This window comes from Metopolophium dirhodum, chromosome 2, assembly GCF_019925205.1.
Source record: "Metopolophium dirhodum isolate CAU chromosome 2, ASM1992520v1, whole genome shotgun sequence".
In the NCBI taxonomy this organism is placed as follows: domain Eukaryota; kingdom Metazoa; phylum Arthropoda; class Insecta; order Hemiptera; family Aphididae; genus Metopolophium; species Metopolophium dirhodum.
This window is the reverse complement of record NC_083561.1, coordinates 14,423,544-14,448,988: the sequence shown is the minus strand read 5'-3', so window position 1 is coordinate 14,448,988 and position 25,445 is coordinate 14,423,544. Positions and strand designations below refer to the sequence as shown.

The window sequence follows — 25,445 nt, the reverse complement described above, 5'->3', positions numbered from 1 at the left end:
AATAATTATAATCTATATATTATATTATACTCTTATTATTATATACATTGAAGCTTATTTAATATATCAAAAATATTATTGTAAAAATGTAAAGTATCCAAGTAAAATATTGTTAAAGTTTTCAGTTAATCTTGGTGTTATATTTGTAAAAAATTTTTAAAAAAGTTTTTAGGAGAAATTAAGATCATGCCATAGTTATTATATTTTATTCTCTAAGTTAAATTTAGTTTAGTTTATTTTTGTGATTTCTCGGAAATGTTATAAGTTATATAATATCGTTTTTAGTAATTATTTAGCCATTGAAAATATTAATATGTATTTGAATTATTATTTTTTAGTAGGTATCGAGACATATTAAAACAGTACGCCATTGCCCATTTTAGACGAAATAAAATAATAATTATAGCTCATTGTAAGAATTAAAATATTTATAATATTATTTGAATATTATTTATCAAAATTCAAAATACTTTAACTTGTTAGTTGGTATAGCAAGTAATTTGGAAGTTGTAAACTGTATAGTTTAGTATAAAGGGTCGGGGCATACTTAACTTCATTCATTAAACTAATACTAAAAAGTCAAAGAGTGAAAGGTCAAACAATGATATTATCACAGTTTAATTTATGGGCTATTATAATATAATTGAGTTGCTGCTTCTAGCTAAAGTTGACAGATAATAAACCTTCTTCCTTAGATCCCCGAATGATAATTTAACTGTTACTTGTTATTATTAGTTGTATACTTATCATATACGATTTAATATCGTAGCCTACGTGTACATTTATTTATGAATATGAAATAATTTCTAAAAACGATACTATTCATTCTATTAGACTCGGACAAATTTGACATACAATAATATTACCTATTATATATATACCGATGGACAATTATTATTGTTCATAAGTGTATCTTCTTAGTTAAACTTGATTATAAACCGACCGGTGCTTGCACTCAAAACACGTTTCGTGACTGAATGCAACTACCACGCCACAATTTGACAAATGATTGCGTTTACGAATCTAACAATCAAAATGTGACTATAATATTATGTTTATTATTAATTATTGTACTATGTTGTATTATTATTTTTACGTATGCCTATTGTATAGTTAACGAAAATATTGTATAAATTAATATGTTTTTGACATTTTTATTTAAAATTTATATTATAATTTCCTAATATTATTTTTAATATAATTATTGAGAATTTATAATATATCTATTGTTAATTTTATTTTTTTAAGTTCATTATTATTTTTAAAAAATGCAAATCTTGTTTTGAGTATTCCAAGTTTCACTGGTATTTTATTATTTTTTTTTTTATAAATTACACAATTATACGACTAATAAATAAACTATGTATTTTTTTGTCACTAGTTTGGAGTTTATCACAGTTCGTTCTTGAGGAAAAAATATTTAATTTTAACAAAAGTTAAATTATTTAAAAAAATGTAAGTGAAAATCACTACTTTTATCGGCCTATGTGTATAATAGGTATATACGTGCTTAAAATAATATGCAATATATAATCAAGTGTTTTTTGATAATTCTATAATATTTGATTAGACATTTTGTTATGAGTTTTTCTTCGGTTTTGTGTTTTGAGTGAAGTAAACTCCAAAACTTCAACTCGTGTTTAAAAAAAATCTTGTAAGAACATTGAACATTTCGAGAATTCGGAGCAATTGAAAATTCTTTACTTGTCGGCAAATATTTACGGTCAAAATGTTTTTGTGTATCTCCATTTGGCTACCTATGACGATGATATTGTTTTTTTTTTAGACTACTATTCCACTGTGTAGTGTATCATTCAGCTGTTTGTTTACATACAAACAGCTTTTTGTTTATTTTTTTTATAAACTTAAAACAAAATAAACTACTCACTCAATTCGTTGAAATGCCAAACACTGAATAAACTTTCAGAGACCAATAGGTTGTATATCATTTAAAATAAATATTGTAAATAATAGAAAAGCTTAATACATAAAAAATGTCCTTCATGAATGAAAAAGTGGCATACCTAAAACCTAAATACTGTATCCTTATTGTTTTGACTTTTAATATGTTATAGTATATACAATAATAATGAATTTCTAAAAATTGGATCCTTCCCTTTAAAAAAAGTGTAGTTGGGAAATCACAAATTATTGTCTTTAAAATATAAACAATCTTACTACAATTTCATAAATAAATACCTAATATATTTTATTGAATAAAGTTCAGGTGAAATGTTGATCAGCATAAGTATTTTAAACTCGTCTATAACTTCGTATCTATTTCCTAGACATTTTTTGAAAACGAAATTTTATATTTATCAATTATTAATTTCTCAAAGAAAAAAGGTCGTTCGAGGTGATAAATTGCCCCTCTCTTGGAATCATGGAGTATGCGGCGACCTTAGATCATATACAGTATATGATCTAAGGCAGTGACATACCCGGCATACCCTAAATGAATGTTATCATAAATTAAACTAATACAATGTTATATGAGTGTTATCATAATTTAAACTGATACAATGTTATATGAGTTGTTTATCGTAAATAATTGATACAGATTTTTAGTGGCTGTTGAAAAATGATGAGTATTATTTAATACAAACCATCTCATATGCTATTTTATACTATTGATTAATTGGATAATATAAGATAGGTAAGCTTGTGGTTGAGTTATTTTAATATTATGTTCAGAGTAGTGTTAATAACTAATATTATGTTAAAACATGGTTTATGATAATGTACATTGTACACGTTGGGAAGCAAACTGCAGTTCACATCATAATTTAAGTTTCCATATAAGTAGACGTTAGACGTTATATCAACATTAACTTTGTTTTTTACTACTGTTGGCAATATAGAAAAAATCTTGTTTTATATTTCTATCAAAGCGTTTTTCAAGCTAAAGCTATTGTAAAATCGAAATATGTGATCTTAGTCCATTACTATTGTAGGTATGTCAGTTTTTTCAAAACAATATTACAATATGTTAAGAAATTAATGGTGTTATTAATCATCAAACTAATGTACGGAAAATAACTGATTTAAAAATGTATAATCTTCTGTTTAAAAATCGTACTAATTCTGAAATAAGGAATTGGAAAGGTAATGTTTTTTACAATACCAATGTTGGAGAACTGAAGGCAGTAAATTTCAGCATAGCAACCTCTTAAATACAAATTTATGTTTCTACGTTTATTAGTCAGTAATTAAATGAAGTTATTTATTGTAGCTTTTGGCAAGTTCACTGCGTTAAAATATATATTTCCATCTTGACTTGAACTACAAAATATTTATTTATTTTGTTCGCGATTAATCAATGTATTTCATATAATGTGCAGAAAGTCGCCTATATAAGTGTCACATAATGGTCGTTAATTATTGTTGTTAATTTTTTTCACAGATCGTGATATTATTGCATCTGAAATACACAAAGTGTCACAGGTGAATTCCCCATCTTGGTTGGATTTGTCTACAAACTACAAAGCGAAGAACACAAAATTACTCGTGAAATCAAAACCAAATAGGATGAGCGTAGTATTTTATACATATTTGTTTATTTTTTTCTGGGTGGAGTTGGATTGTATTAGTAGTATTTGCTAGTGTAATATCAACTATTAAATTAAAAAAGTTTTTGATCATGTAATTAATGGAAACAATAAAAAAAATTTAGTTATCGTATTTTATGGACAAAATGTACGTGTGGGTTGATTTCCGGGATTAAAAAATAACCTGATAGAACTCTTGATGGTTACTTTTCCTCGATATTCTTCAAATAACGGCAAAAACTGAATTAAAATCGGTTCAGTGGTTATCGAGAGTATTGCCGCTAACTACAAACAAACAATTCCTCTTAAAATAATATATATACCTAGGTACTGAATAGTAACATAGGATATTATTTTTAATTTGTATTGTGAATTACACTGCACATACATGAAATGTATAATTTATAACCAAGCAATTTAATTTATTACCTATATAACCTTTAAAATTAGGTAATATTATTTTGGTATAGGCACTGAATCGATGAAAACAAAAAAAAAATGTTACTTTAATGGAATCTGTGAACATTGATTGCTGTATTTTTATTAAACCTGCACATTATAGCATTATAGTATTATAGTATTATATAATATAATATTAATATACCTATAACATATACGTTAAGTTATTTAAATTAACTGGACATTTTTACACATTATGTTATACCTATATATAATGTGCTAGGTTTGCGGTAAACTTATTTACAAAAGACTGGTCGTATAATAATATAATATCGATGGTACCTAACACATTCGAGTACAAAGCGGTTTATTTGCAGTACTGTGTTGAAGAGATTATTTTCACAAGGACACAGGGCAAACTACCAGAGGTAGTGGAATTCGGTTTATTAAAAGGGAAGTAAGGTGAAGGAATATGAGGTAGAGAAGAAGTGTAGAAATACGTCCTCCGCAGTTATTCGTCCATGAGTTGTTCCAATTTCAGAGTTGGGAAGTTTTCGTTTCAAATCCGATCATGGCGATCGTTGGTAACCGGTGATGCATGGGTCGATAAGCGGATCAGTGTGTTCGGGAAGTTTATAATGAAAGATGGTTAATACTCTGCGAAAGAGGTTTTTTGGCTACTGTCATTGCGTCTCAAGGCGTAAAATAATTACGAAACTACGAGTACATTCCACGGGAGGGAGATTACTAAAACCAATGTTCCGACCACACGTACACCCTTGTAAACGACGACTTTTACATTCTTCTCACAAAATTAACACATTATTGCAGATAATATTATTATTATTTTGCTATTTGACTAAACCACATTATGAAGGATTTTATTTAATAATTATTATAGTTCAACAATAATTTTTATAATATTTCTTCACTTTATAAGAAATTAAAAACTATTTTAGTATCCTCGTTCTATAACAAGCTAAACTATTGTTTTAACCATCCACTTTCTTGAACTCAACTATAATAGTACCTAGTTTAAAAAAAGGATGCATCGTAAAAATTGTATTTAGTTTGAATGTGAAAATAAATAAGAATTATAGAAAATGTTATTTCTTTTGTAAATAACTTTTAAACAAGTTATAGATATATCATGTTTTGTTAAGAGGCTTTCAAAAGTGTGTATGTGATGATATTATTTTTTTTTTACTGTTTTATTTTATTCTATTGACTTCTCATACTGATAAAGAAATAATCCAAACGGCTAAAAATAATAAAAGGTAATGAAAAAGACATGAAATAGGTTGTACTAGCATTAAAATTACATTGGGTTTTTGATATTATTGGACAAATTCAGTATAAATTCGGTATTATAGCACAAGAGTAATAATTACTATTATTGTATTAATATTTAATAATAATAATATTGTATCGCTAAGTATATATTATTAAAATAATAAGTATTTCCGGAAATGTATTTTTCACTTATAGAGCTACGTTTTATAATTTGTACGAAAGAAAAAAAAATCAATATGATAAAACTCCAGCCTTAATCATAATACTCCACGTAACATTTTGTTTTGTGTAAAATTCTATAAACTTGACAACTAACCACTATAAACTAGTATAAAGAGAATAATAATAATTATAAAAAATGTAGTAAGCATCAATAAAAATTATTTTTTTTTTGTTTTTCAAAATTAGGCACGCTTAAATCAATGAATTTATTTATAGTTCGAAACGTGTTTTATACGTGTGTGGAGTGTGTATACTGTAATACATAGGTACATTATAGACAAAAGTACATTAAAACTAGTAACAAAAATGTGTAAACATAACGATTTATTGAAATCTGATACCTAGCACCTAGTGATCCCTTTATTTGGGTGGGGCGAAGTGGAGCCCTTTTGTTCAGGGATTATCCGTAGATTTACGTTTATGCACATAAATGTGCAACAATTATTTTACAAAGAAATAGTTGGGTTTCTAAAGGACTCACTAATGGTTCAGTCTAAACAATAACTGATATTATTTACGATGCAAATATTAAAGGAAATAATTATTATTATGAAAATATACACCATTGTGCATACTAGTTTAGTATGCATTATAAAATTTATAGTATTAAATATAAATAATAGATAATGTTAAAATAATATAATACCATTTTCCTAAATGTACTGGACTAACACAATTTATGGAGATTCTGTTCGGTATTGTACAATATTAAAATCATCATTTAAAAAATACGGAATTTCTCGTACTAGAAAACATTTTCCTTTAATGCTTGAATGTGGTGTTATTGCATTCATCAGTCACAATAAATAACTTTAGAAAAATCTACAGTTATAATATTGGCGATGCTGAGTTCTAAATCGTGTCAACATACGTGGTTGTCATGTGTAAAGACGTTATCTGGGTTGTTGCTGAAACCGTCGTTTAATATTGCGATCGACTGTTAAAAATTAACTGAAGTAGGTATTGTTATGGTTGAGTGACGTGATAAAATGCACCGCTTGTGGAATGTATATAATGGAGATTAAAGTAGTATTTTTTTTAAATTAGAATTAATCAAATGCAGAACTACATTGTTAACACCATATTCTAATATTGCATTAGCCTTGGCGCACTGAACAAGATTTAAAAAACAACAATGAAGCTTGGTGATACGCATTACCTCGAAATAATTTAATACAACATGATGAATTAAACAAATATATTAAACATACTTAGTTTGTGAATAATTTAAAATTATTCATCTCATTACTGTCGGACATTAATGCTCCGTTCTTCTTTTGTACACGGACACACCTAGTATTATTATAGGACATTTTCTCAATTCAAATTTGCAGTATAACTATTAATGGATCATCGAGAAATAATAGAATTAATATAATATTTTTAGACTAAGATATTAACTAATATCAAATTAGTATTTTATTAAGATAGAAATTCGAGCTATGAAAGTTCCAGTTACCAGGAGTCTATTGTTTTGTTATATTTTAATATTAAATTACACATATTATAATAATAATATTATGCAAAGCTTTAAATATTTTAAACGGTTTCGTATTAACTACGAGGGCTATAACATACTTTTATTTTTGTATTGACTATGTTTTATGTACAAGATACTTTAATCGAATTGTTTATAATATTATGAAAAACTTTTTGAATAACAAATTAACAAATGTAAGAAAAAACGGTGAACATGAATAAAATAAAAGATAAACAAGATTTCAGAATAATATGATATTATTCAGAATTAAAAAAATAAATAAGGTTAGTGCAGATATTGGATATTAGGTTGTATCTTATAGTATAAGAGAGACATGCCGAGTTGCATAAAAAAAACTAATATAATGGTTCAGTAAAATTTAATGGACCGATTATGGTCTATGGACCAGGACCACTTAATCATATTTTTAAGGAACCATTAGCTCACGACTATAATTCATTAAATATTTAGTGATTGTTTATGAAACCAGGCATTAAAAAAAAACTAATGATAAGATGGGCGTTCAATAGGAATTAAAGAAGATCTTATTATCAAACATTATGGTTTCAAGAAAATACGTTCTACGCGTTTTTATGGATTTGAGGTATTTTCAAATATTATCCTACGTATAACTATTATTCATACAATCAGTCGAAATAAAGGAAAGTCGCCGATTAAAAATCAATTTTTTTTTCACGAGAAGGATTATTGCTTTTCAGTCGCGCTCTGCGTGCATAGAGCAAACGTGGTGCAGGTCTGTGTAGGGCATAGTGTAGATTTATAGTGTAAAAGGTGAGAAATTGTGCAGCGCTGGTGATAGACGAAGCCGTGGTGCGAAGAATAGTTTCATTTTTTTATGACTCATAGTTACTGATACCGACCCTGGCTGAAGTGAAGCCGCCTTCGGGAGCACTCACCCTGTTACCACCGATATTGTTGACCACACACGTGAATATCGCGTCTCGGCCCTGGGCAATAGTCACGTTTTCCAGTGGGAACAAAAAATCTGGCTCGAAACCGTTCACTGAAACATACAACAACAATATATGATTATTATCGACATCAGGCATCTGTTGGTGTATTATATTAAATCACGTAAAGTGTTTCCACAGCAAATTGAAAAACATATGGGATTATTGTTCCTAAGTGTTTTTACAACCTCGTACTCCCTCTAAAGTCACTAGATATTAAATTATTTTCCTCTTGTTTGCCATGTTCGACCTAAGTCGCAGTAAATAAGTTCGTTTTGGTTTGGTTACTAACTGCAGTAGGTACGTGTTAACTGATGAACCGTTCTAAAGTTGTATAATATATAATATTTCGTTATTAGTTTTCACACAATTTACTGGTAATAAAAAAAGTCTAATAACATAATATTCCTAAAAACAGTTAACATTCGAAAGCTGTTTACACATTTTAAGAATTGTAATATGTTTTTGTTTGTATAATACATCGTAAGTGGGTGGGTACTATCGTTGAGTATAGATAGTACTATCTATACTCCTTTTCAAAAGAGAATATACCGCTTTCGCGCATGTCGAATAATTTGATTGGTGCGTCGAGAACCACGTGATCACGCTAACAATGGGAAATTGGTGAGGAATTCGCGCCGCCGGACATAAATTGGTCGCCGACCGGTATATTCTCCTTTGAAAAGGAGTATATTATACTCAATGGTACTATATTTATTTAGTATAATATATCGTATTCTTTACCATACTGTATCTATTCAAAAACTTAAAATTTATTAAAATAATAGTTTTGAAAATATATTAAAAAATTCGATTGATAAAATACTGTCAATATATAGAAATTTCATTAATACATTAATAATTGTTGTTCATAGTGCACAAGATAACAACAATTATATTTTTACCTATGATATTTGTGGATAGGTAAATAAACAAAATAATGCCAAAATGCTGCCACCATTAATTATCGTTAATATGCTCTATTCATAATAATTGTATGTTATGCGAATTTCGTAAATAAATATTATAATTGATGAATTCAATGTTATTTTTTGAAACAGCAGAGGTCAACTCTAGTTTATTCATAGGTAACACAATATGTGATTAATTATCTCGAGCCTATTAAGTCTTAATTGCGCTGGACAATATTTACACGTAAACGACGGACACATATGATTACACTAGAAAATATGTGAACAATATTATGTTGGTTCAGTACACCATAAATATGAATGGGAAAATAACGGGCAGGAAGTAAGTGCTATTTTAGGATTGTGATATTATTTAAGTCGAGGTTACTGACCAAAAAAACAAAATTAATACTATTTAAAAAGCTCATTAGACCTATAGTTCTGTATGCAATATGCATGCGGGCGTCAACAAAGTCAGACGAAAAATTATTAGTATTATTTGAAAGAAATCTTACGTAAAATCTATGGTCCCAAAAGGAATAAAAATGAGAGTACATAATAATATTATGACACAAGAGAAAATAGGTTTGATAGAACTTTGTTTGCGGTTATATTAAAAAATTCCCAATGAACCTAACCTAAATAGGGGCGGGGGGGGGGGGGGTGTTATTGTAGAACATTCTCGACCATCGAGTTTCTAATTCCCGTATAATATTTTGTCTGGTAATAATACAGTGTCAACTTATAGTTAAGTTATAATAACCTAGATAAAGTCTATATAGATAATAATACAGTGTCAATATAGAAATATTCTGTGAAAATTGACTATACCATTTTTTTTTTCGTGATATCGAAAGCCAGAGGGGGAACCGAGTTAGCATTACTTCTCTTCTGACTCCCAAAATGTATTATACCTACTTGATTATTTTAAAAATAATCCAAAATTTTTTTAATAAAATATATGTCATACAGTGTAACTCTTACGCAGGAAACTTCTATTCAACTAAATTATCTATAATACTAATATTTTTGTGGCCTATAAGTCTGTAGTATGGACGTTTTTATGTATACTAGCTGTATGCATAAAATATAATATAGATAATGTACCTATATTATTGTATGTATTTAAAAAAGTTTTCATAGGGGGACCTATCCCCTGCATCCTCACCACCCCTCTCCTTAAATAAGCCATAAAAAAAAAATCACTTCGTTTTAAATATTATACATACGCATGGGACGTACATAGTATAAATGTTATAATATCGTACTGCTATGTAACAAGAAGAGCGACTTTATAGTATTTAGCTTTGATCGAAACTTACGTGTGTGCGAGCGTGTGTGAGTGTGAAACGATTTGCAAGGTCTCGAATGGATGGATGAGAAGAATAAAAATAAAAAATAAAATAAAAATGTTTGAAATAACAAATCCCTCACGAGGTAACGTAACCGGCGAGAAGCTGCTGCGGCGCTGTTTGGTCGCTGCCGTACGCTCGCACTCGGCCTCCGATAACCACATTAATTAATTGCGATAGGGTATACATATACACATTGGGCAAATTAAAGGGTAGGAAAACGAGTATTCTGATTTATGAGAGCCGGCCCACCCCCACCGACGCCGCCGACCGACGGTCCTGCGGTCTCTACGTCTCCTCGTCCTCGTCCTCCTCTTTTCATCGACCGTTGTAGTGGGGAGCGATCCCTTTTCGAAAACCAATGTCCACGGGGCCTTTGCACATAAAAACACATGTTTCGAAAACAAACTTTCGCGAATTTAATTGAAAACGTCTGATTTAATTTATAAGCGAGCCCTACGCGCTAATTTTTACTTGTCTCGCGCCAAAAAAAACCCTATTTGTCATGATACCGTGTAATTAATTTTTGTTCAACTTGCTTATTGGACTTCAGTTTATTTTTTACAATTTCAAAATTGCTTTAAATGTTTTATAAGGTGACACGTGTCGTCATCGCCTACAATTTTACAAACTATCAATGTTAATCTTTTGAATGTCAATAGAAAAATGACTCTAAAATAATTAAACTGATCAATTTTTAAAACTTGCATCTTACCAATTAATTCTTTAGTATTAATTTAAAAATATCTTAAATGTTATTAATACATTTATATATTACATAGACAGTAATTACATAAAATGTATAATGTGAACACGTATGTATGTTAAATAGATACTAAGTTAATTTATCTTTTATTACTTTTATATTTTTAGAAATTCTATCAAAACCAGAACGGATGATTTACGTTTTATCAAACTATATTTTATTATTTTATATTCTCTGTTATTATATTTTGTTAAATGTTAAATACTATTACTATGGTAAGTTTATTTGATCTGTGAATTGTATTAATTTAATAGGTACATATTCTAAAGTTATGGGAAATATTAGGTTAATTTCTAATTATCTTTTTAAACCCCATTTCGCCTTAGATAAAACACGGTCTACAAATTTTAATTTTAAAAATTCTATTTAAAATGTAATATTTCATTTTATAAAATACTTCAGTGTAGTTTCAAGTTTAGTAATTAATAATATAGTCTTAAAAAAAATTGAGAACATAATTTTCAAAATCAATCTCTATACTTTTGTATCCGTTATTATATTTACGAGGACAAGTCATATCCATGTCGACTTGTCCCCTATATTACACAATTTTCTAATCTAAGTACACTATTTGTCCATTCCACGATGATCGTTGGAAATGTCATAGGGTGGACAACGTTATACCAAGTGGATTTAACAACGGATTGTAATAAAGTAACTTGAATAAGAAAAATGTCCTACAAAAAAGGTGTAGTGGACTGGGAAGTATCTGGAGGGAAAACTTTCGAGGAAATGTTCATAAATCAGATTTATATAAACTTGAAAACACACGATTTAATTAAAAAATATATTTTCGTAATGTCAAAAGTAGTGTAATTTTATAATTGTAGGTTTATAAGGATAATTTATTATTAATACGAATAATTATAATTTTCGTGTTGCACAGTTAATATAAATCAATAAGCTAGGTAACACGTTATATAAAATATGAATAGTTTGAAATAAAATGTAACCTATTAAAAAATAAGTAAAAAATGTATTACAATGTATTCTGATATAGAAATAACAACTAGTAAATAAATATTATGGCGGTGAATGGTGATCAATGATTACTATACTATATTATTGTATGATATAGTATCACAGAAATAACAATTCTGTAAATCGATGTTTAAGTTATTGTTACCCGTTATTCAAGAATCAAAAAAAAAAAAATCCGATTTCATAGTTTAATGGTTATCGACTGTACTAGAGTGGTCGGGAAAGTTATTATAATATTATTTTACCAATGCGGATTAAATTTGAACAACTTTTGCATTGTATCCTGTAGGCTTAGCGTCTCATTGCGGTGGATCTAATTTCTCGAGTGCGTATGCCGGTGATACACGTGTACACACTCACACACATACACATACGTCATAGAACCTTTAACTTTAAGCATGAAGATGAAAGCGAAGATAATGTGAATATTTTTGGCTAAACGGTATCAGGCTAATAGGTTTTCATAATAAATCACTATGATTATTAGTTGTATAGAATAACCAAAACAGTAAAATAGTGACAAAACTGTACGTAAATATAATTTCTAATAAAAATGGAAAAAAAAAATAGAAATTATGAAAATAATACGGAGATCATAATATATAAAACAAGAGTGTTTGAGATAAATTTCCACGGTATAGTGTTACAAGTCGGGTAAAAAATGAATTTATTGTTTATACTTAATCCTGTTGACTTAAAATGTATAAAATATTTTATAATAATAGTAAATTATTGCTAGAAAGTATCGTGCGAAAAAAAAATGGTGTCATTTTTTATTATTAACATCACTCAGGCAGTAAAATGCATACTGTGCATAATATGTGTATATACTGAATAATATATAATACATACATGTATAATATACTATGTGTAATGTGTATATATAACATATATAGGTATGTATGCATGTATGTATGTACTATGTAAGTTTATATATTATATACTACGATGTGTGTGTGTGTGTGTGCGCATGTAAGTGCTTCTCGAAAAACGTTATTCCTATCGGTTTTCGAATTCCAATCGCAGCAACAGCGGCAAAGACAAGTCGCGTTGTCCTCGTCGTCGTCGTCAGCCTATATATATATATAATATACACACTCACCCTCTGGATCAGACATTGTCACGTATAAATAAACGATTACCGAAATAATGGGCCGTTACACGTTTTGTATTTAAATTCGATTCCGTCGATTACTCTTTGTGTTTGTTTTTATTTTTTCCCTATTATTTCTCTCGTCGGTGCACGCGCACATTCCAAGTACGATCGTCGCCGCCGCCGCATCCCCGATGACGGAGCGGCGCGGCGGTGCCGGTATAGCAGCGGAAACTGTGACAACGACCACGTCCTCGTCGTGTATTTCTCCTTAACGCCATCACCGGATTTCAATAAAAACAAAAACATTTTTAAATGTTAAAACGCCGCCGTGTACATGGATGAAAAAAACACAGTTTTCGTAGACGATGACGTGACGTCGCGTCCCCTGCGGGTTGAATAATAATATTGTCCGAGACGGGACGGGAACCGATGAAATCCTAACCGATCGACAGCGAGTGATGGAGGCGGGAAACGAAATTCAACGGACACCATTTTGTATAGGGTAGTAGATGGTATTAAAAGTAAAAATACCGGACGCGTGTATACAAGCTACGTCTTTCACTTCACGGATTCGGAAATTAATTTTAGGCGTCTAATATATTGCCATATTGGTTTCGAATATATTTGATATTTGTAGTAACACTTATATTATATATTTTTAAAAATAACATAGATACAAACATTTTGTATAAACGTTTGTGATATACTTGACTAATGATGTTCAAACTCACCCATTTTCTGTTAACACTATCTTAAAAAAATTTCGTTGACAGACACAATATAGTTTTCATTTGAATACTTAAAAATATTGTTTTTCTTTTAAACATTTTTAGCTTGTAATAATTTTGTTAAGTACATTTGAAATTATTATAGTAATAATACGTGAATAAATTGTTGGATATTCGTTTAAATACAACATTCAAAAAATAATTTAATCATTGCTATAAAATAAACAACTTATTTTTGAAAGCGCCTACGAAATTAAACTCACAGAGTTTATTCATTGTAAGTTGTGACTTAATATTTTAATAAAATGTACTATTGATATTATTTAAACTCTATAATATCATATAAATAATATTTAACTTTTGCAAAATAATAAAATAAATAAAACAACATGAAAAATAATTGTAGTTATTTTTTGAATTATTTGTCTATGTATAAAAAAAATAATTAAATATTTTAATTGTATTAGTTATTTGGTTTGTTAATGTAAGTTCATTATAATAATATTATATGCTAATTAGATGATTAGGTAGAAAAGGCTTAAAGAGAATTCACTGCGAGTATCGTAACATTTTAATAATATAAATTGCAATTAAGAAATAATTCAATTGTTATAAACTAAAACTATAATTGAACGGTTTTCATGATATATTGATATGCTATAATAGTTAGTATTATAATTAATAAAATAAATTGAATTGATTGGTTAAAACGATGTTTTAGATGTTTTAGTAGTTACTAGTGAAAGTATTCTTATTATTTTTTGTATGAACTGAATATATAAAAAAATATTCCTATAGATTATTTACGTCCATAATACATATGTATTATGTATATGTATTATATTAATATTATAATTCGTTAAAAATTAATTTAATTATCCGTATTATTTATATTTTATAGGTAGTTATTTGATATTAAAAAAGTACAAAACACATAAATTTATTAAAGCCACGCTGGACAATTATAAATACGATATTATTAAAATATAATAATTATTGGAACATTTCCATTTTTTGCTAACTACGATATTACACCTCATAGTATTTAGTTGAATTTCCAGTTACTATAGTTATGAATATATAATTTTAGAGTTAACCGATTCGTAAATATAATAGAAAGCAAAACGCCATGTGAAGATATTTTCGAGTTAAAGTTATATATATACATTATATAATGTATATTGTATATTATACGTGATGAGTTTTGCCGTCTTCGCCACTCAAACTACGAGTGCAGTTTTGTTTCACGAGTGAGAGTACTGATGAATGCTCGTGTGTACACAGGAAATTAAGATGAAATGAGTTGTGCATAATTAGCAAAAGGCTCGAAGAATAGGTGGGTACGGGGGTGGCGTGAAGGGTGGGTAGTGGTTCAATGAGCAGTACAGACTCACGTTCGCCTTGGATCTCTGTGTAATAAGCGGTAGAGACGTTTATGAATGGTGTGCACGGTTTCCAGCGAACCGCAAAGGAAAATGGTAAAGCCGGATACGGGAAATCGGACGGCAACTACAGTACGGCTGACTGGTTAGTGGCGGCACGGTGGTGGGGGTGGGGCCATGTAAGTGCTCGTTATATTCCCGTGGGAGTTGTATAGAACGTCGATCTTGAGCGGTTTTCTTATATATATAAAAATAAAAAAGGAAGAAAAAAAGAACAAGATAAAAAAAATAGGATACAAAGCTGATAGACATTGGTTGACTTTTACTTTTCAATACATGATTCTTTTCGCCTCTCATCACCACCACCACCACCACTAAAACTACCATCTCTGCAGTACTGGCGGTAGTAAAGTGTGTCTGCGGATGAATTCGGCAAATGTTTACTCATAAAACAAAAGCATGTGTTTCCCCCGCGGTGGTGTCGACGGTGGTGGTCGGTGGCGGACGGTGGTGGCGGTGATGAACTTTTTTTTGTTTTTTTTTTTTGAGAAATGATTTCTGAAAACGAGATGGAAAAAAATGCTCGGGGGACATTTTGACGGGATCGGAGGCTATCCAGACGACGATCGGGAAAAGTTGTACGTTTCGGTGCGGGTGAGAGGAGGGTTGTTCTCGACAACAAAAACACCCCCGGCCGCTGCACTTGCAGGGAGGCTCAACGTGACGGTCTCGGGGGACTATTTTTTTTTATGTGTCTTCATGTTGATTGCTCGTGCCTTGTACTGAGAACACAAAAATTAATCTTGTTACAATATGATCGCTGTTGTCGTTGAGTTTTATAAGCCTGTCTGAAATCGTTATATAACGTATTATCATCTGCAATTGGCTAAAATAGTGTTGAATTCGTATGGCCGTAAATAATGTGGTTTAAATGTGTTATAGGTTCCGTGCTTATTTTTAATACTCATTCATAAATCTACACAATAAACACAATGCACACCATTCAATAGGTATAGTTTTAGATTTTACGTAAACTTATGAACGTATACGTTTTTCATCGATTTTTGAGGATATGGCCATATGAATTAAGACATTGAATACACAGAACATGATATGGAAATTAAATAAAATATTTGATGTAACATCAATTTCAAATAGTTTGAAAAACATCATGATTTTTATTAGGCGGAAACGATTAACATAATAGTTAGAATTTACAATCTACTGATAATTTATTTAAGTATATATTTATAATATCATGTCTAATATTGACTGTATAGACAATGTATAACTTAGTTTTCATTGTGTCCATCATAATATAATCAATTTTTTTATATCATTGTATATATCATTTTTTATTACGTATATTTTCTTATAAAATGTTATTTTAAATATTCCGGATTGCGAATAAATACATTAAATCGTTATAAATTACAACTCATCAACCACATTTAAGGATTAACATAAATAAATTACTTAATTATAAAACAGTTTGAATATTCAGTTTTATACATATTTAGGTATAAAAATAGGGTAATATGGGAAAATTGTGTTAAACTTAAGTTATATAATAATAATATGGTCATTAGAATAAGTTTATTAAACCTACACGTTAGAGATTAGTTTAATGGAATAATGTTTGTCGTTGAATATTTATAAGTACCTATATTATGTATGTGTTTTTCTTTTATCCTAAATAATATTATTCTGAGTTATAAAATGTATTTAATTTTATTCTAACCATATTATTATTTACCATGTGCCGTGTATGTTGTTTATTAAAGTTAGATGAGTATACTTAACAGATTGGCATAAACACATATAAAGTAATGTGATCAATATCAAAGCTACACTGTGGTTTAATGGAATGATATTATTGAGTATTGCGTGAATAGTGTGCTCTGTTTTCGGGACATTCTGCGATTGTACATTCAGACAGCATCACTGTTAATGAGTTGTATCTAGGTAGAAATTTAATTAGTTTTGGATCATTATGTGTTATGTCCACGACCACTCTCGGATCTCATCAGCAGTTTTCGAATTCCGCAAAAGATTTCTTCAACAAGTAGAAACAAGAAAACTTTTATCAGGATACGCACTAACTCTCCCTTCTCTTTGGGTACCAGAACTTCTATTTACCCACATACTCGCTACCGTTGTAATTGTCCATAGCAGTATGAAGGAAAACCTATCAACATTCTTTTGATTCTATAAATTATTGACCCCGTCTGTTTTCCACGTGCTATTCGTTAAAATAAGTAATCACACACGCACTGCGTATATATTTACATTTTGAGTTTCAGGGTTCATTTTCAAATTAAAGTTCAAATTAAAACATGTGTTTCGAAATACCAACTACGAATCTATTTTTAACGCGAGAAAATTACGTACCTATGTAATATTATGATTTAAATATCGCCAGTAATTTATTCTGTTCTGTAGGTATAGGAGTATTGTATCAATTACAAAAATCTGTGCCCGTGTAAGTGTTCGAAAACAGAGATGATTGATATTAATATTGATATTGGCCGTAACAATAAATAATGATATCTAAAAAACGTGTTGTATTTAGAATAATTTATTATTGTATACTATAATTTTATGTAGGCACGATTAGATCGAACTATACTCATTTTTACTGCGTATATAATGTATTGTAATAATTCATTTCGAAGATTTATGGTGTAAAAAAAAATGTATATCAAAGAAAACTTGTGAAAAAAACTGAGAGTTTATATTGGTTGGTTATTTCGAGACAAATTACTATGTTGCAAAAACCGCGTTAGCGTAAATCATACTTAACACGTTTAAAATAAGGGATCCGCAGGACTATACTACGACCATTGCAGGGCGTGCTCTCAAAAATCTGCCCGTGGGTGATATTAATAAAAATATGCTTTCACAACAATAATCCAGTCTCGAAGTTTCCGGGGTTAAAAACTAAACGTATTTTGGAATGAAAAAGATAGCCTGGAATACAGAAAAAAAAAATAAGAAAATCTTTCCGTAGAATTCTTTTTGTATGTTTTTTTTTCTGCATATCTGATACTTTTTTATGCATACATGCGCGCGCACTCACTCTCTCGCTGCTCACATAAACATAATATATACATAATGTATAATACGTATACAATATACATGTGAAAAACTACAACATAGAAACAAATAATTTATTCTTGAAAAAGAAAACCACGGATGATGAGGCTGCTGGCGTCTAGGCTTTTAAACAAAAGAATTGGCAAGGATGCGGTCTAAAGGTTTTAAACAAAAATGCAAATAAAACCGTGTTCATATACAGGAGTTTTAATATATTTGAAAGGTTTGTTGAAGATTAATATTATGCTAATGGATGCGTCGTTATTAAATGGGAACGTTATTAACCACTATAACCAATATACTGGTGCGGTATGTATTGTCTATATAATTATTATTGATTTCAACAATAATAATTGAATACCTACGTATAAAATATATCGGTGTAGCTCTTTGTGTTGATTCTTTTTAACAATTCCATTAAAATATTGAAACATAAACGCTGTTAATAAATATAAAATTTTTATTTTTTAAACGGCCACAACACGCAAAACATTGTATATTAAACCACGTTAAAATAAATATTTTATAGTTAATTCTGAACTAATACAAGGGAAATACAAAATTACATAGGTACATCATAGTAGAAAATCAAAATATTAATTTTATTAAATTATTTATAATTATTAACTTAACGTTCATATATATAATGGGATTTCGAAGAAAACAAATCGATGACCGTATTTAGTTTATTTTGTACAATATATTTTCATGTTTGCGAAGAATATATCTATTATTGGTCTTACTATAACGTTTTTTGTTATTATTATTATTCTGTGATAACAATTTAGGATCAAGGAGTATTCCTAAAGTTTTAATTTCCTAGCATTGTATATTGATTGAAAATCAATTGAAGTTGTAACTCGGAAGACGCAATTTTTATATTTTCTCGGTACATAGTTGTTCATGCAAATTCATGGAAAAACTAACACAACCACCGTGTATTTTCATGAATTTAACTAAGATCAGTTTTAAATCATATAATTATGTATGATTTTTCATCTAAAATATACTATCTAATTGATGCATTTATTTAATGTCGTCGACAACAATGATGCTCTTTAAGTTAAGATTTTTGTCCAAAATGATGTACATAACAAGTAAAATAACTTGAGCACCTATTGTACCTATTATATTTTATATTATTTCTGAAGTAAAAATATAGTAATATTTAAGACTTGAACATGAGAGTTTGAACATCTGAGGTTATTTAAGGTGAGGTAAAATATTTAATTTTTACATATCTGATTAAAATTAAATAACAAATGATACAAAATATAATCCAATCAGACACATAATAAACTAATAACATATAATTACAGTATTATAGTTAATGTTGTAATAAATAAAAAACATATAATAATATATAAATAACGATACTAATAATTGAAGCAAGAAATATTGTGTTCTAACTTATAATGAATAATATTATTCTTCAATCAAACTGCGTCATGGGAAGACTAAAGAAACTAAGTAGGTATTTGGACACCATCATTTGCCGATTTCTATCAATGCCACGATTGCCATTTTTATCGTTAATTAAACCTAGTTCCTCCGTCGACGATTCATTAAATCAGGCATCCAATTTAGCGGAGTGGTTCAATCATTTTTTGTTTGCCGATAATAATTTATGACCAATATTTAGCTGTAGCCTGTAGCATTTGTTTGCAAGTCATTTAAATGCAAACGATATTTTACACGGTAGAGGTTTTTGTTCATTAAAATGGTTTGTTATCGTCACAATCAAACGAAAAAGTACATTACGTAGATAAAACGGTCGCCAAGTTGATTGTTAATAAATTATACAGTATAATATGTAATGTATACACGTTAGCTGTAGCGTTATAACATGTTTCGTCTATTTTAATAATTTCAAACTCAAAGTTAAAACTAAAATTTAATAAGGCTAGGTTTGTATGTAGTGGGTAATATGCATACAAAATAAAAGCGTGGAATAATGGAATTTTATTTTCTAGGAAAAATTTACTTTCATAAACGAAGTTGTCAAACTGTTTTTGATCATTTCAATTATTATTTTGTTAAGCAGTATTACCTATTATTATTAACACAATATATCTTCTTTAAAAAACCTATTCAGGTTAACACAATAATATACAATATGATTACATATATTAATAACTATAACAATAAATAATAATACATTAAATTGCAATACAATTTGATTTGTTTCCATATTATGTTTTTATAATGGTTATTCAGACGTACTATTCAGATTCATTAAATAGGTACCTTGTACAAATACAATAAAATACAATATATTGACTGAATAGATTAAAATAAAAACTGATATGCTGAGTTGCACAAAAATTAATTAATTTAACGAATCAATTGCGATCACTAAACCATGTATAAGAGAACATTAGCTCATTATTGATTGATTAAATGTTAAGTGATTGTTATTGCTACTCAACATTAATAATATATATTAAAGAAGTAGTTAAAAATGTTTTAGTTTTAACATTTAATTTAAAAAAAAAATAAATTATTTTTTTGAATGCAGATATCAACGTAAATGTAAAATGTATAAACAATGTTATATTATAATATTTAATCATACAATAAATTGTCATTCCCATTAATAAATAACTTATGCTAAATATTTTTACCAAAACTACTTTAAAATACAGTTTCTGCACTTTTATTTATTTTTTATTAATGGTTTAATGGTTTATATTGTTGAGCTTTTTCGAGTTAATTAAAATCGTGTATTGTAAACATTTTAATTTGGTAATAAAAGTTAAAACATCAACAAGTAAATTTAAGACTTTCGAGAAGTCAAAAAATATATATAAGTATAGGTACGATATAAACGTATTTTCTTAAATAAATTATTTCTGTGAATTAAAAACAATAATATTTTTAATAATATCTTATTTAATAAATTGAAAGTTTCAATAGTGATTTCTGTATTTTTATTTTTATATTTATATTTAAATTTTGTTTGTGCTATATACAATTTAATAGGTATAATAGCTTTATGCATATTTAAATCAAAGTGCATGTGATTTATTTGCTTTATACGTGGTAGATTAATATTGAGTGCAATGAGACAAAATGCAATTGAATGATTTGTGTTGCACAAAGAGAAATTGGAATTGTATACATTGTACCTACATTTAAAGTTTATAAGATTAAAATAATAGTAATAGTTAGACATTAAGTTTAACTGGTTCAACCTACGAAAAAATCAACCTACCTATTAGAACTATATTATTTGTTTACTTACTTGTATGCAACTTTATGGCATTATCGCATATTTTAATGGCGTACCCATTCAGTTATTATAGTATACCTCTAAACCTATAATATTTGGGTATTAATATTTTAAAACCACATCGTATAGTTTAATATTTTTAGGGAATTTGAAAGTTGTGGGTTGCTTGCATGGTTTGATTTCACTTTTTTCACAAATCAAAAAAAAAAAAAAAACATTTCTAGATGGGATATAATATATTATATTATGCACTTATATAGATAGACTTTATGGGATTATTGCAGTTAAATTAAAAAACGTATATTATGACATTATATTATACCTACATTTATACTTCATGACGTATATTATATTTAAATTTATAGTCATCACTCATCATAGTATCATAGTACCATAGTACAGTCACAATTATGTTTGTAGAGCAATGGAAGTGTTTTTATGTATGATTTACTAGGAAGATGACGTTGAAATTACCAAATAATAGTGTTATAGTGTATGATGTACCTACAAATATAGTATAGGTATTATATACATATAATACAATGTTAAAGTGAAATGGTTATTAAATTAAATGATTTGCTTATCATTAATGTGTCATTTATAATATTAAATTATAGATATGTAATACGACTTATAGTAAAAAAAGTTATTAAATTTAATGAATTGGCACATCGATTGATTGTTGGTTGTAATATAAAATATATTGTTTCATTGTTATGCAAAATATAAAGTTGAATTCAACATTTTGGTTCTGATTAAATCAATTTGAATTCTTTTAAATGTTAAAAAAATAATTTGACATTTAAAAAAAATATAATAACCTACATGAGTAAAAAAAAGTTATTTTTTACATTTTAAAATGAGCAGTATTTATGAAATAAGAATATTAGATTTTTGAAATTAAAGCATTAATGACTAAAAAAATTTTATTCCATTCCATTCCATAGGTATAATAATTGAATTTGAATATTTAAATTAGTTGTCAGATAATCTTTATTATATTATCTTATTGAAATATTTGCTATTTTTTACTTAAGGTTTTAAACCCACATTATGGGTTGAAGATTGTTTTATAAAATAAAATAATATTTCGTTCGTTTGACAAATTATGATGAAAGTTGGAGAATGATGGTTTATATAGGGTGATTCACCAATCGTGATCACCCTCAATAAAATTATGCGTTTATTAAAATTCTGAGTTTTTTTTAATTCCAAATATTTAAAACCATATTTTGAAATCGTTGGAATTTTTATACTATTCAAGGTGTATCGAAGGTTACCAACAACTTAAATTTCTGTATCACTTATTATTACTTTGTGAAAATTTGATTTTATGCATGCTTGCCCCTGATCTGCCCGATTACCCAATGGCAACCGAATAATAAATACTAATTTCAACTAAAATTATTTCTCATATAACCAATAGCAACCATTTATAAACAAAAATTTCCACCGTAAACCTCAAAATACCCCTTTATGCACCTCCTCAGGTTGGGGGTAGGAGGGTGAAAATTACTTTATGACCTATTCTCATACCGACCAAATATAGGGAAAAAAATTCATTCAAATCGATCGAGCTGTTTTAGAGGGACCACAAACACCATGACACAAGATTTTTATATATTAGAAAGATAATGTCAAAATAATTGTATCTTAATAACATTAAGTTTAGATGACAGTATCAAGAAAGCTTCATATTAATTAAAATAAAAGGTGCGCTCTGTGGCAATATAAATGTATCCTATTCAAACGAGAACCACCTATTTTATTGTAAATTATTAGGCATATGATTTTTTTTTTGGAAAATGATTATTCATCTGAATCGAAATGTGAAGGAACATTTACATTTTGAGTATAAGGACAATATTTGAGAAATAATATGGAGTTATGATGTTTTGAAAATTATACTAAAAAGGGAGGAGAGCACGATTTGTGAATAGTGTATCACTATCACCCGGTACAACATTTTAAATAGCTTTGTTGTTAACTGTTTTATTTTCGAAATATTATGATAAAAGTTGGTAAATACGTTTTGGAACGAGATTAACCCAATGTCACTATTATTAGAAGAATCTTGCACGATGCACATTCACAGGTTAAGTTCAACCGAATAAGCAAATAATTATGATTATAATTATCCTGTTTTGGGGTGAACGGTTAAAGTGACTCGATTCGAAACATAAACTATTTACGGGAATGGTGTTTCTACGTGTTTGTTTATCTGCGGTACTGTGGTAGGAACAAACGTATTTCGATCGAGACACATTTACCAATTTATCCGGTCGGAGCATCTGTGGGTAAATTATTAACTGTTGAACATCCAGTGAAAATCCTCGAGTAAGCTCACCACCCGACCCTACGATGTGTTTCCTGTCGCAACAACATGGCTTTCCGTGGCGTAAATCCCACTAAGTAAGACTTAATAACTGACCTCAGTAACGTCCCCTCTCTGACGGCTGAAACCCAAACCAAAACATCGATTTTATTTTTGGTTTTTGAACATTTTTAAAACATTTTTGCTTAATATAATATATTATATTTTTGCACATTTTAACTACAAGCAAAATTATCAGTACTTACATATACATTACTTGGCAATTTATTGAGTTTACTCGGAAAGCGTAGTATAATTAATATTACTAAGTAAATATTTTATTTATCGATTCTAAGTGATATTTTAAAATTATTAATGAGATCGCGTTGAAACTTTATACAGTTTAGTTTAAAGAGTATTTATTAGGTTACAAAATTAATATAAATGTACAAATTTAATTATGCTACTTTACTTATACTTGTATAATTTAATGTAAATATTACTGTAGCAAGTATTTAATTAATAGTTAATTTTAAAAGTTCTGTTTAGTCGTTAATTTGATAAAAATATGGTTTCAGTTGTTACCAGTTAATCATTTCACAACCAAACGTGAGTAAGGTTTGTATTCATGGGATGATAGAAATTATTTATAGGTATAGGTACTGTACATTTTAATGTGATCTAATTTTTTTTTTAGAACAAAATTTAGTAGATTTAGTATTTACAATCTGTATTTACAAGTTATACAATGGGTAAATTTGGTGAGAGTTTATTGACGGGAAGTGGAATGTAAACACATAATATTGTAAAAATTTAGTAGATTTTATAGTAGCTGTTGTTTGAAGATTTGAAGTATTTTCAAAAAAGATAAAAATGCAGAATATAATCAAAGAATAATATTATGATTGAAATGCATGCTTAGTTTTAAATAAAATAATTTGTACAAAAAAATTGTATTTATCTATACATTTTTGTTATTTTTATTTAAATTTATTTTCTAACTGGACTAAACTTTGTAAGTTAGCTTAAAACTCTAAACTTTGGTTTTATATATTAAAATACTTTTATTTAAATAATTTAATCGCACCATCAATTTAATTAAAAATTATTTATACTATATCCAATTAAAAATTAATTCATACGATTTAAAATTATTTAAGAATCGTTATAACTTTATTTAAGTTTAATTAACTAGAATTATTATTTTGGGAAAATGTATATAGGGATCAACAGTATTTATTAATCAATAATAGTTAAGAAAATATATGAATTAACTATGATAAGTATATGTTAGTATTACAAATTAGTTAATTAAATGTTTAATACGTTCTTCGAAAAATAATAATAATTGACTATCATATTTACATGAATATAAATTCGGAATATGTTGCAGGTATTCGATTATTAGCATGTTTTAATATAACAGGATTTACAATTGAGTATTTGACCTGCTGACCTTCATAATAGTTGTTGGTTCCCCGATAAAATTTTATGACCTATACATCCTAAATATTTGTATAAAATGTCGTAAAGACATTAAATTATGTCTAACTGTTTTTTGTATTAATAAGCTACACTCAAAATTCTTTGACCAATAGTCGATAACGAAATTCAAGCAGGGTATTCACTTCCAATGGACAACATATTCTCGAGAATACTCGAATATATTCATGA

The 25,445-nt window shown here is 28.2% G+C and overlaps 1 protein-coding gene across 2 annotated transcripts in view; it reads right to left on the bottom strand.

Annotated features, from left to right (window-relative positions):
* The window catches only part of LOC132939839 (lachesin), a 197,684-nt gene that overhangs the window by 20,766 nt on the left and 151,473 nt on the right, over window positions 1-25,445 (bottom strand). The window contains exon 3 of one of the 2 annotated variants that reach the window (XM_061007236.1): window positions 7,860-7,966. In XM_061007236.1, coding sequence (XP_060863219.1) covers window positions 7,860-7,966 — 107 coding nt within the window. Of the gene's footprint in view, window positions 1-7,823; window positions 7,967-25,445 lie in introns of both variants that reach the window. The other variant, XM_061007235.1, reaches the window with a different exon arrangement.